The sequence below is a fragment of the Suricata suricatta genome, chromosome 11, assembly GCF_006229205.1.
Source record: "Suricata suricatta isolate VVHF042 chromosome 11, meerkat_22Aug2017_6uvM2_HiC, whole genome shotgun sequence".
NCBI classification, from domain to species: Eukaryota; Metazoa; Chordata; class Mammalia; order Carnivora; family Herpestidae; genus Suricata; species Suricata suricatta.
This window is the reverse complement of record NC_043710.1, coordinates 95839966-95859740: the sequence shown is the minus strand read 5'-3', so window position 1 is coordinate 95859740 and position 19775 is coordinate 95839966. Positions and strand designations below refer to the sequence as shown.

The window sequence follows — 19775 nt, the reverse complement described above, 5'->3', positions numbered from 1 at the left end:
ACCTCTCATCATGTTCCCACACAGCCTCCACGCACCAGATTTCCTCTGCATGTTCATGAACTGGCTAACCTATGCTGGTACAGAGTGGGCGCTCTATCCCACGACACTCGTGTCCTGGAAGACACTCTGGAAACCATCCCACCCAATACGGTTGAAACCGTGCTAGATAGGCCAATTTACAGTGCCAGTTAAGATGGGGAGTTTTGCATTTTCTTTTTTTAGCATTTTTTAAAAGTTTATTTATTTATTATCAGGAGGGGGGAGAGAAAGAATCCCAAACAGGTTCCATGCTGTCAGTGCAGAGCCCAGTATGAGGATTGATCTCATCAACTGTGAGATCATGACCTGAGTAGAAATCGAGAGTCAGAAGTTCAACTGACTGAGCCCCCCAGGTGCCCCGACATTTTATTTTAGCTTAAAACATAAATGTGCATTCCTCTGACCAAATTCTCATGAAGTACAAAGATCTTTCCCTCGAGTACATTTCATATTATAAAATTCTTTGTAATCTTTCTTGCATAAGCCCTGTCTATAACTTATCCATAATTTCCATTTCTTCTTTCTTGAAAGTAGAGAAAAACTTAACGACACACATGAAGCAATTTACCCATGCAGCCCTTCAGGCTTTTTAGACTTACTTATTTTCAGTCTTCGTAAAATAGTTGAGTTGTCTCACACATACCCGACTCCACAACATTTTATTTGGTAACTCACCTTTAAAGGTTGGATATTTCAACCAAGTATTTATTGTCATAAATAATAAACTCTCTTTATTACACTCACGTTGTGTTGGGACACACAATATTTAACTGAATCATGTAATCATATTAACATGTACAACTGGAAGACACATGTTTGGGAACAAATGCAACAGATCCTTGCTTGTGTGTGTATCTCAATGGCTGAAGCAGAAATGCAATCTGGCAGTGACCCAAGAGCCTGGCAACCAGGGGCATCGGTCCCTCAGATGTTTTACATTAACGCCATCCCATGCAGTTAATCCACACTATGGGATAAAACGGCTCCTGCTGCATTGATATGTTCATCTGGTAGAGGATATTTTCATATTTCTGCAGAGCAAATCTCACATGACAGGATATCTACCTCAATACCAGAGAATGACCCAGATTGTGTGGGGTGTGATACATATACAATTAGTGATTCTCTAAGAAAAACAGGAGCATCTGGGTGGTTCCGTTGGTTAAGCATCCAACTTCAGCTCAGATCATGATCTTGCAGTGCACAGGTTCACAGCCCACACCGGGCTCTGTGCTGACAGTTCAGGGCCCGGAGGCTGGTTCAGATTCTGTGTCTCACTCTCTCTCTGTCCCTCCCCTGCTCTCTCTCTGTCTCTCTCTCATTCAAAATTAAACATTAAGAAAAAGATAAAGAAAATATAAATTTAGGTACCAGGGCCTTATGTGACCTAGTGAGGAAGGGGGCCTGAAGGTCAAGCCTCCTTAGTTAGCTTCAAAGTTGGCCCACTGCTATATGCACAGACCCCTTCCTCTGACTTCAAGTTGGGGCTTCACCGGAAGTGCACTCGGCTGCCTTATTCAGCAAGTATGTCCCGAGCCCCCTCTACATCAGGTACCACTCCAAAAGCCAGGGACACAACAGGGAATAAAAGAGACCAAGTCTCCTTCCTAAGAGCTCAGATCCTTAGAAGAAGACAGGACACACACAAATACATACAATGCTATGATTTCAGGTGGAGGGAAGTGAGAATGTCCACAGAAGTCCCAGAGCCTTGTAAAGAAGGCACTGTTTTTAAGGCCACCTCCCTGAGAACAAAAAGCATCTCACGAACACAATGTTTGTGCTAAAGTCGAGGCATGCTGTGTCCTGACACATCCAGGGTTGTTGGAGAAATTCGTGGCTCATGAAGTGGTTCCTTCCTCAGAATAAACGTTTCCTAATCTGGGTGTTCGTCCTGAACACGGAGTCCCCTGGGCGGAAGCCCCGCGCGGCCAAGACCTCGAAATGGGCAGCGTGAGGCTAGCCTGCCACTCAAAGGACAAATACATTTTCCAACTCTACAGCAATGGAAGTTCTCCAGGCATCGTTACAGGGCATAATCCAAGGAGACAGCTCGAAAGTCAGCAAGGAAAACAAGACAGCCTTGCGAGCCGCCTTTTACTTGACAGAATGCTTTCGCTTGCCCCAACTATTAACAAATTAAAAGGCCACGCCAATAAATATGCAACCAAAACTCTGGTAGAGACAGGTCACTGAACAAAAAGGAAGAATGATTTCTATTTCTATAACAATTTCTATTAATTATCTTTCCATTCTGTGCTGTATAGTAAATGGCAGGTCTGAGACTTGAAAATGCAAAACATCAGGGTTCCTAACACCTGATTTTCCTAAAAAAGGCATAACTCCAAACGTATGCTGGTTAAGGTCTCCAATCCAGGGAGATATGGGTTATTTAATAAAAAGCTGTATCAAATCTCTAATAGGTTAAAGTGGAGCCAACACACAGCAGGACTCTGTTTTTCACAAATTGTTTACTAATCAGCCAGAAAGAGTCATTTTTAAAAATGGTCAAGTGATAAAGAAGAATGTTATCATTACCGACGTCCAACTAAGTGGTAAATGGAAAAGAATATCAATGCTGGATAAACACAGATTTTTCCATCCATGACAGAGAAATGAAGGGCCAGCTGCTGTTTGCATAAGAAGCTTCTCAAATATCAAAAACTTTGCACCTGCAGAAAAACTGAGTAGCCTGGACGACTGCCTATCTGTTGGATGACTGTAAGTTTTTTCTTTTTAGGAGAACGCATGAAAGCAACCAGAAACATCAAATGTTCCATGTTGATATAATAAGAAAGTCAAACAGAAATCCCCATAAACCTTGCCCATATTCGATTATTAATCTCCCTAAAAAGTGACTCAGTTAATTTCAACACATTGCAAAAAAGAGCCAGAGAAACAGCTTTCACAAATTATTTTTTATTTTGGAAAAAGACCAAAGATAACTTGTGTTAGTCTAAATAAATGATATTAATGTCCCAGAACAGTGCTGTTCAAGTTGATAATGCCTAGCCACCTATTAGTGCTGAATATACGAAATATGTCAAGTCTGAAATAGGATGTGATGTAAGTATAAAATGCATATCCTATTTTGAGGACTCACATGATAAAAAGATATCCTAACATTTAATTTTATTTTATCTTTTATTATTATTACTATTTTAGACAGAGAAAGTGCGAGCTGGGGAGATGGACAGGGGAAGGGAAAGACAGAGAATCTCGAGCAGGCTCCATGGACCCTAGGATCAAGACCTGAATGGAAATCAAGAATCAGATGCTCAACCAACTGAACCATCCAACCGCCCCTCTCTCAACATTTTAAAATATTCATTGAACACCGAAATGATAATATTTGGGCACTGATTCAATTAAATAAAATATATCATTAAAATTAATTTCAAGCATTTCTTTTTCATGTGGCTGCTAAAATTTTTTAAATGACGTAGGCTGGCATCCTGTTTCTGTTGGATGATAATGCTCTGGAGGGGCAAGTGTTGAGTTCAATGTCAGTTAATGGACCTGGACTCAGAAAGTCCGCTGGAATTCTCTCCTCCTGTCCTAAGTTCCAAATTTCCAACGACGCTAAGATCTGCAAATATCTTATCGAGACATATCTCTTCAATGTTCTACCATCTATCATGTCACATCCCCACTAGCACATCTTACATACATGCATCAGCATCCTCTCTCTACTAATACGTACTCTGTGGATGATAAGCATTATCACATAGCTAATTAACAAAGTAATTATCATCACATCACTTTCAACACTGTTGCCCCAGACTCTAGCCTAGAAACTAACACACACTGAAGACACAACAAAGGTTTGTGTTAGAAGCAAGAGCCAACAAAGGCATAAACGACACAAGGTGGGTTAAGGGAGAATTTTAAGAATCAAATGAAACTATAATGAAATAGGAACATTGCCCTTTTGATCATGTCAGGACTTAATCTTATCTGAAAAACAGATGAGCACTGAAGCCAGAATTTTCAAAATATTTGGATATAGAACTAGGGCAAAAGTAAGGCTTGTCTTACTAGAGAATTCTCAAAGGCAGAGCTCTAAATGCACCATTAAACTGTTAATACAGATTTCCTGGCCAATGAAATGTATAAATGGTTAGGAATAACAAATAGTTCAACTATTCATCTTTCATATCAAAAGACGTCTCATGCCCTTTCTTAGTGTCGGTAGGTGCTGTAACAAATTGCCACAGACTGACTGGCTTCAAACAACACACATTTATTCTCTTATGGTTCTAGAGGCCAGTGCCATGACGCCAAATCAAGGTGCCGGCAAGGTCATGCTCCCTCCCTCCTGATGCTCTAGAAAATCTATTCCTGGCCTCTCCTGTCTTCTGGTGGCTCCTGACATCCCTAGGTGTGTGGCCATGTCATTCTCTGCCTCTGTGATCACAACACCCTCTCTCCTGCCTGTGTCAGATTTCCCTCTGGCCCCTCCGACAAGGACATCCACTCCCAAAGTCCAAGATGATCTCCACATCTCAAGAGCCTTTGCTGGAGCACCTGGGTGGCTCAGTTGGTTAAGAGCCTGACTTCAGCTCAGGTCATGATCTCACGGTTCATGGGTTCGAGCCCTGAGTTGGGCTCTGAGTTGACAGCTGGCTCAGAGCCTAGAGCCTGCTTCAGATTCTGTGTCTCCCTCTCTCTCTGTCCTCCCCTACTCATGCTCTGTCCCTCTTTGTCTCTCAAAAATGAATAAATGTTAAAAAGGTTAAAAAAAAAAAAGAGCCTTTTCTAACTCGCACCTGCAAATTCTTTGCCATATAAAGCATCATTTAGAGATGCCGGAATTAAGACATGAAACTTTCGCGGGCCACTAGTCAGCAGAAGACAGGCTCTAGCACATAATTTTCCTATCTGCCCTGAAGTATTCATTCAAAAACGGTCATTTTTGTATGGCACTTTGCAATCTTTATTAAAGCCAGATGGACACAACCAAACTTTTTTACGTAGCAAATATGCGCTATTGCACGCCCATAACTGATTACTGTCCCCACCTTGGTAGTGACCAATGGGTCTCACGTTCCTATGCTATCACGTACTCACCGCTCAGCCCACGTCTCCTTAGACACTAGTACTCTGAGAGGATGATTTCTCACGTCTGATATATAAGGCTTTGGTCCCCCCAAATAACTTATGTTAATAAACACCTGGGAAGTAATGAGGAGTCTCCAGGGAATTTATGCAAGTTCAGAACAGCCAATCACAGCTGGTCTTATGGTCAAAGGAAACTAGTCAAACAATGGCTGTGCACATGCGAATGTTCCAAAAATGATTTTCAACTGCTCAATGTTTCTAAATTTGATTTCCGTGAATTTTAGACAGGCATGCAAACTGGATGTGTAAACGGCACCAAGGACTATACTAGCCATATAATTGATTCAACTATTTTACTTATTCTAAAATTTATTGAGATCACATGGACTAGAACAGTTGCATATTAACGACAGATCACCATTACTGTTCTTTTTTTTTTTCAGGTATTTGAAAAGTATGAAACTTCTGTCGTTTAATTCATATTCTCAACAGAGGGAGTAAAAAAAATATGATGAGTAAAGCTGTCTTTTTTCTACTGCCATCCAGTGGTCAAATAATCATACTGCATACCACATAATAAAATGTTAATTATCAAATATTAAAAACTTAATGGGTGTTGCCAGTGGAACCCACATCATTGCTGTGACGGTTCAGGAATATTCAGGCTACGATCTATACACCCAAGAGAGAAAACCACGGAAGTACGACTCGCAGTTCTACAATTAAAAGTTACTTTTCTGCTTGAATTTTAACTAATAGGATGGTGATAACCAATGAGGGCGATGTTTTCCAACCTTCGAATAAGACTGTGCTCAACACCCGTGTAACCAATTTCATCTTCTTTTGCACTCAGCACTAGGATAGACGATTTGGAGTTAAAATCAGGTCAGCACGACCTTCAGACACAAAGCAGGGCACACGGGGATGGCACTTAACACGGACACTGCCTTGCCCTGTGCTGACTCAGACACGTTCAATCCCTGCGGCCAAAGCCTCCCCTTCAGGAGATCAGCCCTCCTGCGTGCGGGCAGCCCTCGGTAAACACCAGTGGGCGAGCCCGGAGCGCTTGTGTTTCCTGGGATTGGTTGGGTTCGGTGAAAAGTATTAAACTACAGAATTCAATCAAAACAATAAAAAGCCACAGTCGTTCTTCTCCGGGTATTTAAATAATCCCCCCGTATGCTGTATTTAAACCAATAACTCTCACTCCCTCCTTTTATTTTTAATTAACAACTCTGTAAAAACCCTTTAATTCCGTATTTACTTCATCAGGGAACTTTCTGTTTTTATAGGGGATACATATACTTCCTATTCGATAGCAACTCTCTTGTTTAATCCTCAGTAAAATAACAAATTACCTAAACATGCTTTCCCTATATAAACAGAACAGGGACGCATTCATCTTTTCTTAATGTCCATTAGCTCACCATCCAGAGTGAACCTTAAGACTTGTTTTCCTGGGTGGCTCAGTTGCCAACTTTGGCTCAGGTCATAATCTCACTGCTCATGTGTTCGAGCCCCACATCAGGCTCTGCGTTAACAGCTCAGAGCCTGGATCCTTCCTGGGATTCTGTGTCTCCCTCCCCCACTCATGCTCTGTCTCTCTCTCTCAAAAATAAACAAACACTAAAAAATTTTTTAAGACTTGTTTCATGATCCGTAATTTATATTTACCTTTTTTTGGAACTTTTATTAATTTTGTGTCAAAGCTCTAAAATATTAATACTGGAAAGGAAAGGCATCCCTAAAAGGATTCATTCCAATCAGTATATGTGTGGAGTTTTCTGGATGGGCTAAGGTGGGGTGTGGGTAAATCCTTCACACATTTCATCAGTATTTGTCCAAACTTAAACCCCAAATGTCCTGCTTAATCCTAAGGTGGCGTCTAAAGCATGTGTAATCTTGGCAAGATCCACAAAGTCTTCTGGAAATGACTCAACTCTTCCCACCAGCCACTGCTGAGCCACGCTACAAGAGCACTTTGCCATGTCCCAAGTACTTCAGAAATAGCAGGTACTGTATCATACCCCCACAATCACAAAATCACTGACTTTAAAAGCATGAGAATACATGATTACTTCATGCTCATTGTGTACGTGTGTCCCGAGAAGAAGTGTCTCCCTCCTGCCTCTAGATTTCATCTGCATAGATACTGCTCAGGCTCCCAAAGCTAAAGAACTTTCTGTCTCCACGACCTCCGCTCACCTGCTCCTCCTCTTCCATTTGCCTATCCTGTTCTAGGATGGACACAGCCCCCCACACTATGAACAGAGACCTTCAGGGTTTAAACACCCTTTCTGCCTTTTGTTTACAAATGGTGAGGGCTCATGCGCCTCCGTGAGGTTCCGTGATCAGACACATGATGAAGACAATGGTTGTGGGTGATTTACTGACTCCTCAACCCTTACTGAGCCTCTACCACGTGCCAGACAGAGATACGGACAAGGAGGATGCTTGGCGCTATTAACTAGAGCACGCATGCTCACATCAGATAGGTAAATAGATATCATTACAGGCTTTAGGGTGGAAATGTGGGGCACATAAAGGAGTAGCCAATTCTTCCTGGAGGGGGGCTGGAGTCGAGAAAGTCTACAGAGTGGTAGAGTTCCTGCCAGTACACTCACTGACCGCCCAGGCAAACAACCCCACGCTGTGCCCAGAAGAACACCAATCAGGAAAGGATTAATACTGTTAAGGCATTCACCACTGGATGAATAAGCTAATATTGTAAAAAACTATTTCACTGAGGCTTCTAACTTGAAGAGTGTACTTTAAGTACCAGTGGAATTACCCTCAGGTTCAGAGCTCAGTAAAGTGGCAGAGGCAGTAAATGTATATTTACAGGTCGTTGACACATAAGTGGCAACTGACACTTTGGACAAAACTAAGATCTTCCAGAGAATATCAGTGAGCAAAGGAAGAAGATAAGGCTGAGGTCAGAGCCTTAAGAAAACATACCAGGATTCACAGGGCAGATAGGCAGAGGAAGACCCAGCCAAGGAGAAAAAGTAAATAAAGGAAGACTCAATGATCTCAGAAAACAAAACCTACGTGTTCAAAGTCCTATCTCTAGAGTTATAAATATCCTATTTTAAACATTTTAAGTTTATATATATAATGTATTTACTTACACATACCTCCCCCCAAAATATTGCAATTGTAGCACTTACTAGGTTGTAATTTTTTTTATCTTTGAATGCTCTTTTCTGTATTCACAAAATCCCCACTACATTCTAAGATCTTTGTTACTTCTTTCATTATTCATAAATGGCTACAGAGACAATAACACATAAAATATACTTTGGAAGACCGTCTCTGATCTTGCTCTTCCAAGGAGCCTAAATAAAACAAGTACCACCTTAGCTCTGGTTTTATCTTTATCACCATCCCAAACCTGGCATTTAGGAGCAGGAGGCAAAGGCAAAGGCAAAGGAGAAGCAGCCTCAAGCCAGAGGAAGACTGTGTTTCAAGACAAGACCAGCCCACCTGAGAGCGACTTCATGTCGCAGTGGGTGAGGCAGAGGACAGGAAGTGAAGACAGTGAGTCGTTGGGACACTGAAGGTGTTTATATGGTGACAACATAGAAAAATAGTAAAACAACTTGCATGTGTTGTGGGTGGTGCAAAGAAACTTGACCGTCCATGTTGACTGAGGAAATAGAACCGGTGAGGAGGGAAACATTAAAGACAGAAGGGTAGTAAACTGTGAGTTTAGGTCACGGGACTGAAGGAGTCAGAACGAGGTGGACTCATCCACAGGAGAGAGACCCCTAGCACAGACCCTCATACACAACAGACCAGAACGGAGTCTGACTTTATTTAGACAGAACCTTAATGCTGATGCCAGATGTGAACAGTGATCGCTGTTCAGCAATTACATTGTTTGTCAAGCCATAAGCTGTGTTCACTTAAACCAGTTGGGTGGTAATATAGATGTAGACATATACATCTATCTATCCATCTATCCATCCATCTGTCCATCCATCGATCTATCCATTTATCTGTCCATCCATTCATACATCCACCCCTGTCTGTCCATCCATCCATCCATCCATCCATCCACTCATCCATCCATCCATCCAACCATCTATCCATCCATCTATCCATCTCCCTACCCATCTATCATGACATGAGCTGATGTTAATCCAAGTTATTCCATTCTGTAATTATGTGGTTACTTTGGTTTACTAGCCAAAGAACAAAGAATATTTTGCAATTATTCCTATTGAATCTCATAGCCCATGATTTCCACCTAAGAGCATGTGGATTTCCTAATTCATAAGTCAGCAAAAGACAGCCTCCGGCCCTCTGCCTGTTTCTGAAAATAACATTTTATTGGAATGAACACAGCCACAACCATTCATTTATGTAATTTCAATGGCTGTTTCCATACAATGGCAGAGTCGAGTTGTTGCAATGAAGACCTTACCGCCTAAAAGCCTAAAAGATTTACTGTCTGGCTCTTTCTAGCAAAAGCCCACCACTCTATGCATCTATTCCAACCTACTAACTGTTCTTTCCAGATAAAACACCCAAGTGTGGCAGATGTGTGTTCTCTGTCTTCATCCAAGTTATTAAGAATTCCGACTCCAATATGGCCTAATCCAAAGTGCCAATAAACTCCCTCTTCACCTCCCTCTTGACTAACACAAAGCTATCAGTTACCACCAAAACGAGGACAGTAAGTTTACTATAATCCAGCCTATAATCATTCTTTTCCACAAGGCTATCCCAGAAATGCCAATTTTCTGGTTGAAATCCATATATACTTAAGCTAATACGACTTTCAGTTCAGGATACTGGTAAACTCAACAAACATATAATCTAAACTTTCCTCTATGAGTCAAGGACATAATTTTTAAAATCAGCAACATTCCTGGGCTGTAATATAGTAATTCCCTGGTTACACCTGGAGAGAGGCCCGTCTCAGCCCATTCAGATGCTCTAACAAAACACAGGAGACTGAGTGGCTTTTACACAACAGAAGTCTATGCCTCATAGTCCCAGAGGCTGGGAAATCCAAGATCAAGGGCTGAGCAGATTTGGTATCTTGTCGCTGTGTCCTCACAGGGCAGAAAGGATGAGGGATGTCCCTGGTGTCTCTTTGGTGAGGGCGCTAATGCTATCAATGACCTCCCAGAGGCTCCACATGCCAATATCATCACATTAGGGGTTAGGATTTCAATGTATAGATTTGGCGGGGGGAGGCGGGGGAGGGAGATACAAACATTCAGTCCTTTGCAGACTGGAACTTTTTTTTTACCTCATTTAATAAGAAGCCCGAGCCAGCTCCTCTTGCTTAAGTCTTATGAATGTTCTCCAAAGCGGGCAAGCCTGAGCTGTCAGAAGAGCTAGCAGCTGCCACTTCTCCAAGCTAACGTGCGCGTAACTGGAAACAGTGCTGTCCTCCAGTGTAACGTGTTCCCTAGTCTAGCGTCATGCTCCTGCCTCACTGTGGGTGTGCAAACCACACACAAGAGGGTGATCGAATTGCATGGAAAGTAGAGGCAAACGGTCTTTCAGTGTCTACCACGGGAACCTGACGGATTCACTTACACACTCCGCGACCCTGTTTGGCTTTTACACGGGTCTGCTGCACACTTCTTGGTTCGCTTCGTTGCATTTTACATGGTAGAAGCCGCCGAGTAGCTCCACTCTGTACAAGTCGGCTGGGGCTGCGTTGCATATTACATGTTTCGGTGAAACACAGAACTTGGCACGTTGGGTCTCAGATGACTTGCTCAAAACTAACACAGCAGATCGTTCAACCTGAGCTCATGGCACACAGCCAGCAGGTCTCAACAACCTCCTTTGGAAGGCATGCGGGCTTTCAAGTTCCAGAAATCAGGAAGATGCCACATTCCAAATCTTGCCTGGCTTGCTTTTGCAAGCAAAATGCTGCACCTAAAATGGTCTGCCTGCAAAAACTCTCTACAAAAAAAGTGTTGGAGTAAAAATCCTAAAATCAGAAAACATCACGCCTCGTAATGAGACAACCCCTATGTCCATGCTGCGATGCTTCCACAGACATCCCCCCCTCCCATTACACAAAAACCACTTACGTGCACACAGCACAAATCACAAAAAAGCCCAGCATTAATCTATCAAAATTAAAGCTAATATATTGATGTCAGCATACTATGGAGCAGAGCAAGGATCTATTATTATAAGCATGATTGACACCCATAGGAAACAAGGCATGCTTCATTCTTATTCTGGAAAAAAAAATCCTTGGAAGAAAATATTTCTCCCTGTATGTGCACTTGAGCACTTTAGTGTCCCGTGGGCTTATTCCTTTATTTATGACTTACATCTGGTCCTGAAACACGGTCCAAGGAGAGAGAATATTTTTACCACAGTGTGTGTTTGGGATTCTTTCTCTTCTGCTAGTCTTATTCCCCTGTATTTTTTTAGCCAAAACTGTCTCGCACACAAAAGTGCGTGTAAAGATGTTCCCTTTTTTAAACTGCATTAATTCTGATATAGAGAAGTTTGAAATAACACAAAATGTCCTCAACACTAGGCAGGTTGCCTTCACTGTTTATATTATCATAAAGGGACTTTAGATACAGTTACACAACCCAGCACCTGGGGTGCCGAGCTGCAGAAGGGCGCCCAGGGGGATGTCCCAAGGCCCCTGCACCTGACATCTGGAGACTTCGGGCTGGGAAAGTCCATCATTTCAGCCACTGTCATGAAGAGAAGTTAACCAAGTCCGGGCTCATGTCCCACTACGGTCAGTGGGGATACAGAGAGACTGTTTCTGACCACATCACCAGCCCACTGACTTCTTAGGAACAGTGGCACTCAGGATTCAAACACAGCACTGGACCGCTCTTCCTCTAAACTAATCTTTCAGTGGCTTCTCGCTGTCCTACGAATAATGGCCAGACTCCCTAACACTACTTTCCAGACCTGCAGTTAGTGGACCCTTGAAAGTTATGTTCTTCTGTCCAAATCATAGGAACAACTGCTGTCTTCACTAGCAACCTCTACCCTCCTTCCTCACCGCCCCCAACTTGGAACTCCTACTCACCCTTCATGCCCAGTCCAGACATCACTTCCTCCAGGAAGTCTTCCCGCCCACACCTCAGATCTACAGCAGGCGCTCCTTGTGAATTCCCATACCCCTGTGCATTTCCTCCACCAGAGTGACGATCTCTCTACACTGTGCCTTCACACTTTTCCAACTGCAACCCGAATCCTTCTCAAAAAAAAAAAATCTTAATTATGGATTTAAATAAGTGGAAGAGAAATGCAGAGACACACATGGAACTGTTCCGTTGAGGGAGGGGTGGAGAGCCTGGAGCGATACACGCTCAGCACCCCCCCCCCCCCCCCCCCCCCCCCCCCCCCCCCCCCCCCCCCCCCCCCCCCCCCCCCCCCCCCCCGCCCCGGCACCCGCCGCTGCTGCACACATGCAATGACCTGTAAGGTACTTCTGGAGAATCCCGGGACTCCCAGAACACATCTGAAAGACACGTGCAAGACACTGGAACTAAGTGTGTAGTTGTTTATACTGCCCAGGAGACCACAGGCTGTAGGAAGGCAGGAAGCGTGTATGTTTTATTCAAAACATGCTAGATCGTCCATTCATCCAGCACAGCAACTGGCAAAGATTAGGGACACAGTACATTACTATAAAATAAATGAATAAGTTACAGTAGGGGTCAGCAGCAGAGCTCAGCATAAAAAACTATTTGCACACTCGTTTTCAACCTTTCATGTTTAGTGGACAGTCCCGACTGAGTAAGGAATGAACTGAACAGAGACAACCTTAAAGCAGGCCAGGGGGCTCCAAGGCCGACTCATTTCCACCTTCAAGCCATCTTCATCCTTTGTGAAAGTCCAAAGCACGGCCTCACTAGCACGGCGCAGATGGACCAGAACCACTGTACACCTGGCTCACTTAAAAGCTGTTCTCATTTAATATAAAGAAGAATTTTACAAAGATGCCCAGAAGTGCCTTTTTGAGCTAATCAGATGAATTCAGCACGGAACGCTGATGAGCAGTTCCAGAAGGGAGATGATGTGCATTATGATTCAGCTCTCAAGGGCAGAGACATAAATACACAGATCCTTCCAGACCCAGAATGATGAGCCTCTGAGACCCCGTGTTCTCAAGAGACCTGACAGCTTGTGCCCCAGTGACTCCGAGGACTTGGCTCCACTGTTTGACCCTATTGTTCTGAAACAATAAAGCTTCCCTCTCATTCCCTGAAGGGGAAAACCCCATGGACAAGCCTCAAGGTCATTCTTATAACTCACAATCGAGTGGCATTTCCTACTACACATCGCCTGTCCACTGGTTTAAACCCACCTCTTTAGAAGGATCTGTACTAAACACTATAACCCATGGCAGCAAAATTATATTTCATTTAAAATATGCAATCATCACTGGGCTCTGAGATTATGGAACTTTAATATCCTTGGAGTGAACAGAAAATATAAACACAAGAATATAAGGTCTGACACAAATGTGATTCTTTGCTTTCAGACACTTAAAAATAATTTATTGTAAATTATGCTGCCATATACAGAAAGACATCCTACATATACAAATGTGTACATATATTGGATATTGTATGTCAGTTTTACTTAGAAAAACAAACAAGCCCCAATCATTAATTGTCCTCCGTTTTGTCACCTTCCCTCAAAGACCTAATGTTCGCATCAAAGTCAACGTGTGGTCATCACTGAAACCCACATTATCTAAAACGCAAGCTTGACTCCTTAGAGATCCAAGACCACAATCAGTAAAACTGCAGGCCTATCACTAGAGAGTGATAATGGGGCATCATATGAAACAAACAAATCTAAATTCAGATTCATTTCCCACCAGCACCTGAAAGAAACACAGAAAACAACTAAATGGATCAAGAAATGAAGAGTGTTATCTGTATCCTTACTGGCCCGCCACACCAACTAGGAAGTTCTATCTAGATTTAAAAATAAGTAAGTAGGGGTGCCTGGGTGGTTCAGTTGGTTAAGTTTCCAACTCCAGCTCAAGTCATGATCTCATGGTTCATGGGTTCGAGCCCCATATGTTGGGCTCTGTGCTGACAGCTCAGAGCCTGAAGCCTGCTTCAGATTCTGTGTCTCCCTCTCTCTCTGCCCCTCCCTGCTCATGCTCTATCTCTTTCTCTTTCTCTCTGAAAAATAAAGATTATAAAATAAAATAAAATAATAGAAATAAAAATAAGTAATACTGTTGGTTAACTGCTACTTTTACACTTCTGATCCACACTCTGAACAACACTGGTTGTGACCAGTTATTATAAAAAATGCCAACTGTGCAACAATAAGAAGTGGATGCTTGATGCTAAATTAAGTCTTTCTCTGTGCTAAGAGGACTGGGAATGGGTATCAAAGGTAAACAAATATGACATAAGGATAAGTATAAATATGCAACTAAGTTTTGCAAACTGTTATACTTCCATCCTTCTTAGCCTTAGGATCCAGTTCCCTCCCGGAGACAGACCCCCAATTCAACCACCAGTGGGTCACCTTTAGGCATTTGCAGGTACTGGGAAAGGCTCTGCCAATATCCCTTTTACAACAAGAACACATTGCAATGGAGAGATCTGGAAGGCGAGAGACCGCGGCAGACCAGCCTCCCACACTGGGTGGAAGGCGGGATTATCACTCACCCACTCTAACATTTCCTTGTCATTGCTAGCTATTCTGGCTATCTGGAGTTATCAGCTACCAATAGGATAAAAACAAGGTTTGTGTGTGCTGCAGGCTGGACAGGACCCCACACACCTTGTGCCCATGACAGGGTGCGTGCCCGGTTTGTTCTGATCTTGACACCAGTATTAGGGAGTAGCTAAAAGGGTCAGTGGAACAAACTGATGGCACTCAAGTGTGAATGATGATAGTTCCAGCCCGAGATATTGGTTTCTAACACCCCTATCCAAGAGTCTGGCTAATATTTGGTTGTGATTTCCTACCACTTGCAATCTGAGGGCCAGCTCTTCTAAGGACCCTAAATTAGCGTTTGAAAACGTTTACCTTCTGTATCTCCCCCTGTCACATGCCATGCCCCTGTCGTCCCCAAGCTTACACCTTGTCTTAATCTGACAGTGAAAAGAGCAAGACTGTTGTCTCCCTTAACAAAGGAACTTTGGGGGAATAAGTTCAAAATGTCTGGAATCACAAGAGTTTTAATTTAATAAGTTATTTTCCTTTATCCCCTCAACTGTTGGGAACACTTTCCACACAGCTGAGACTTTCTAGACTTTTTCAAAGACCCTTTATTCTCACACCCTCACCAAAGCTCTGTGGCATTGTTTCTCAATTTTTTTTTTCTTTCTTTCCTTGTTTCTTTTTTTTTTTCCCCTTCATTATCATCCATTTGCCCTTCAGGAGCTTGTTTGGGCTTTTTTTTTCCTTTTTTTTTTTTTTTTTTTTTTTGCCTTTTGACCCCTCCCTATGAAATGCTAACACTGAAGATAGACTGTCTACCTCTTCATATATATGGACCATTTACAAGACCACAAACAACTATAGTAGTTAAGATTTTTTCACCCTCCAAGAACTGACTTTGCCGCTTTGGGCAATTTTGTGTCTCTTTGAGAATGCGTGTCTGTAACACTTAAGAATATGCTGCCTTTTAAAAATTCCCCAAACTAAATACCCATTATGTGTATTAACTTTGCTTTACTCTGTATATAACAATTTTTTTAATCTAACCTTTTCCCCCATCCTATTTTTGTTTGTAAAATGAGACTGACATTGAAGAAAGGGTTGAGCAACCCAAATTAATCAAAGTGTGTGTGTATATACTGCTAGTAACAGCTTTAACTAACATATGAATAAATCGATCCAGAGTAGCTTTTGAAATTTTGATAAAAGAAAGCATGTATCATATAGATTAGACAGATGTACAGAGTTTGAACAATGAAAACTGAAAGGAAAGTATTCTTTAAAAAAAAATAGTAGAGCTGCAGAACTTGGTTTTAGTTGGAATCTTGGATTAATAGGCAATGGCTACACACTTTTCATTTTCTGTCCTTGACGTCTCGTAAGTGATACTTGCGAGGCTAAGGATTGCAAAATTATGGCTATGAAGTCATGCAAATTATACATGGCATTTTACTCGACAGAGCCTAGAGGGCATATAAAGTGCAAACGTTAACAAATCTAGAAACTCAACTAGGAGAAGATCGTCCCTGGTGGAAACATTAATGAGTGAAGCAAAACTATTGAAGTTTGGTCTTGAGCCTAAATCTTTTTTTTTTCTTTCCAAGTCTGTGCTTTCACTAAGATGGAGGGTATCCAAGGGTGCACTGGTATTTTACATGAAAGTAAAACACATGAGAATATTTTACATGAAAGCTTCGTGATAAAGTAATTCTGGAAGGCCGGGGCATCTTCTGGAGGTGCCTCTGTGGCTTCCCAGCGTCCCCTCCACACACCCACATCACTTCCAATGCCTTGAGCACACTGAAATCCACAGTGTATCTGTCACCAGAAAATACAGTGTTTTCAAAGTTCAAACGCCTTTCAGTAAAGGCCAAATTAAGAGCATACCAGGAGTGAAACTGATAAGGGAATAAGAAGGCTGACAGAAATTCTCCAGAGAACACAGTCTGCAGGCTCAAACTTCGCAGCCACTAGACACTAGGACCGGCGCGGGGAGCTCCTTGGAGGGGGCAGGGGGGGATGTGTTAGAACTTTAAGCAGGCAGAGAGAAAGATACTTTTAATGAAGGAAAAAAAAACCCAAACCTACCGGTCAGTTTAGGTAAGGTGGTAGAAACAGCTTCAATTACTGGCAACACTTGAGAATAAAGGGGTAAGTCAAGTTCAGAGCTGGAGGGAGGTCCACCAAGAAGCTGACCTAGTCCCCCAGAGTAAGGGGGACAAACAGGCCGGCCTGGGACACCGCGGGTTAGCGGTGCAAACACTTCTGCTTCTCCCACAGCGCGGGCAGGGTCCCCCATTGGTGTGGATGAAACCCCAGAAACCCCAGTGTCCCCGGGTCCACGAGTTCCGAGCCGGCATTGCACCCCCAGGAGAGGGTCACTGTGGGGACAGGGCAGAAGCTGTCACCCTGGCCCAGATCTGGCTTCAGGACACAAGGACATCACTCCCCGTCTTCCCGTGGCTACAGTAGAAATAAGTCGTCCAGACAAAGCCCCTCCCGAGCCCGCATCAATCCGAGTCTTCAAGCGCACAGAGCGTGAAGGGGGCGGCGCGGGCTGCAACTCTGTGCGGCGCCAGCACCCTGGGGACCCGCCGCGGGGTCCCTGAGCCTCCTGAGCCCCCCGCTCCCCCCAGCCTCACCCCCACCTCCGGGCCGCTCGGAATGGGGACAACACCCCGCCTCCAGCGAAGCCCTCCACGCGCGTCCCAGGAAAAAGTTTCCTTTTCATCACAGAAACGAAGGACGACACGACACGACAGTGACTTTGTGCAAAACTCCAGGGAACAAGACGCGAGCCCCTTACCATCTCGCCGGAGGCTGGCGGCGCGCAGCGCTCGCAGGGACGCGCTCTGCGGGGCTGCGGGGGCGTCCCGACAGCCGCACAGGTTGGCGCAGACCAGGGTGTAGACGAGGCCGAGCGGGCGCATTGGGCCGGGCGACCCGGGGACCGAGGCGCCGCACGACAAGCCGGGCCTGGGCGCGCTCTGCTTGCACTGCCCGCTCCGGGCCGAGCCGGACGCACAACAGGTTGGCGCGGGCCCGCCCCCTCCGGCGCTCCGCCCCGCCCCGCGCCGGGGACCCGGCTGTCCCCACCTGCCCCGGGCCGGCGGGGAGGGGCGGGGCCGGGGGCGGCTCCAGGCCCGGGGCTTCCCCACCTGGGGCCCGCTGCTCAGTGCACCGCAGGCCCGACTCGTGGCTTGCGGGGCGGAGAGGACTTAGGGCTTGGGGCTTGGGCCTGGCGGTGGGGAGGGGCTCGGGGATGGAGCCTTTGCGTCGGGGGCTGCGGGGGCTGTGGGCTGGGGCCTTGGCGGTGGGGGAGGGCCTTGATGGTGTGGGGGTCGGAGGGGCTTGGGGATGGGGCCTGGCGGTAAGGTGGCTTAGGGTTGGGGCCTTGGCAGTGAGGGACCTTGGTGGTGGGGGGTGAGGGGGCTTGAGGATGGGGCCTGCAGTTGAACTGTTCAGTTTGCAGTAGCCCAGATTAGATCCTACTTAGTGAGGACGTCACCAGGTGAGGCAGCAAGACTGTGCAAGGTTAAGGAGCTCCAGTGGGTGCAAGTTTATTTCAAGGGTGGGGAATGAGCAGGTCCTTCTTAGGTCACAGGGCTCTACCCATGGGGTATAGTGTACAACCATGGTCAAGGGCGCTTTTGTATGCCCACCCCAGCCCCTGCACCGTACCAGGGACTTGAGGTCAGGATGAGGGTCAGCAGGGGCACACACAGAGGTCAGAGTAGAGTCAGCAGTGGGGACACTGGCAAGGTGAAGTTGGGAGGACATTACATTCTTTTCCTTCGTGTTCCCCAGCAGGAGGCAGAAACATCAGGCCTTAGGGCCTCCCTACTCTTAGTATCTGGGAGCTCAGAGGTCCAGACAGCTCCCTCCGGATTCTAGGAGCTTCTGCATCAGCATCTACCTGCCCAGGGTAAGGAGCTACCCTCCCCAGGGTAACCAACTATATTTGGAACAGGCGTCCTCCAGCTGCACTGCTTCCTAGCTTTGTCACCTTGAGTAAAGCACTTGACCTCTGGAGCCTCAGTGCCTTACTTAGAAAAGGAAGGCAGCAATTTTTAGTTGAATGGTTTTGGTGAGAATTATGTGAAATAATTTTAGTATATAGCTCTGTACCTGCGCTGAGATCCAAATTCACGTAACTTCTCAGCGGTTTTCTAGTCTCATGTTCCAGTCTCGCGTAGGCCTCCCAGTCCCTGGAAGTCTGGGGTTTGAGAAGTGAATGATTTCCGCAGAAGAGAGCCAGAAGCAGCTGAGGCGGTAGAAAGTTCCGGAAAAGAGAGCCTTGGCAATTACATCACCCAACACTGACCAGGATTCCTGGGTTTTTTCCATACACTCAAAGATTCCTGTCGTTCACCCCTTGGCAATTTGTCTAAGGCGCTGTTTTACGAACTGCAGATTTGTGGATGCGAAGTCAGTTTCAGGAGCAGCATTATTGTTCTTTCTATTGAGACTTTATTTTTTTCAGATAAGTTTTAAGTTCACAACAAAATTGAGTGGAGAGTACAAAGATTTCCCGTATGGGCTCTGCCCCCAATGCATGGGTAATGTCTGCTGTCATTACAGGGCCCACCAGAGTGGTATATTTGTTACAACTGATGAGTATGCATTAACACATCCTAATCACCTGAGGCTCACCTTACTATATACACAATGGTTATATATGGTACACATGACGGCTACCTTATGGTTTATTCTTCGTGTTGGACATTCTATGGCTTTGGACCAATAATAATGACATACTCATCAGTATGGTGTAATACGGGCTACTTTCTCTGCTCTAAAAATCCTCTGTTCTCTAGCATTATTGTTTCCATAAATACAATAACTCTGAGATTTACTTAGAGTTTATGGCAGATAATAACATTGTTTTATGAATATTTTGTTTCAAAAACACACCCGTAAGGATATAAAAGTTATTTCTGTGGGGCATGATCAAAAAAGTTGGAAAATCACTAGGATAAGGCTAATCACATTGTCTCAAAATATCCCTTTAAGACTTGGGTTTGCAT

The 19775-nt window shown here is 44.5% G+C and overlaps 1 protein-coding gene across 2 annotated transcripts in view; it reads right to left on the bottom strand.

Annotated features, from left to right (window-relative positions):
- Positions 1-17779, bottom strand: part of PDGFD (platelet derived growth factor D) — a 212223-nt gene extending 194444 nt beyond the window's left edge. For both annotated transcript variants that reach the window (XM_029956960.1, XM_029956961.1), the window contains exon 1: positions 17555-17779. In XM_029956960.1, coding sequence (XP_029812820.1) covers positions 17555-17678 — 124 coding nt within the window. In that variant the 5' untranslated portion in view covers positions 17679-17779. The remainder of the gene's footprint in view (positions 1-17554) is intronic.
- Positions 17780-19775: the final 1996 nt, after the last annotated feature.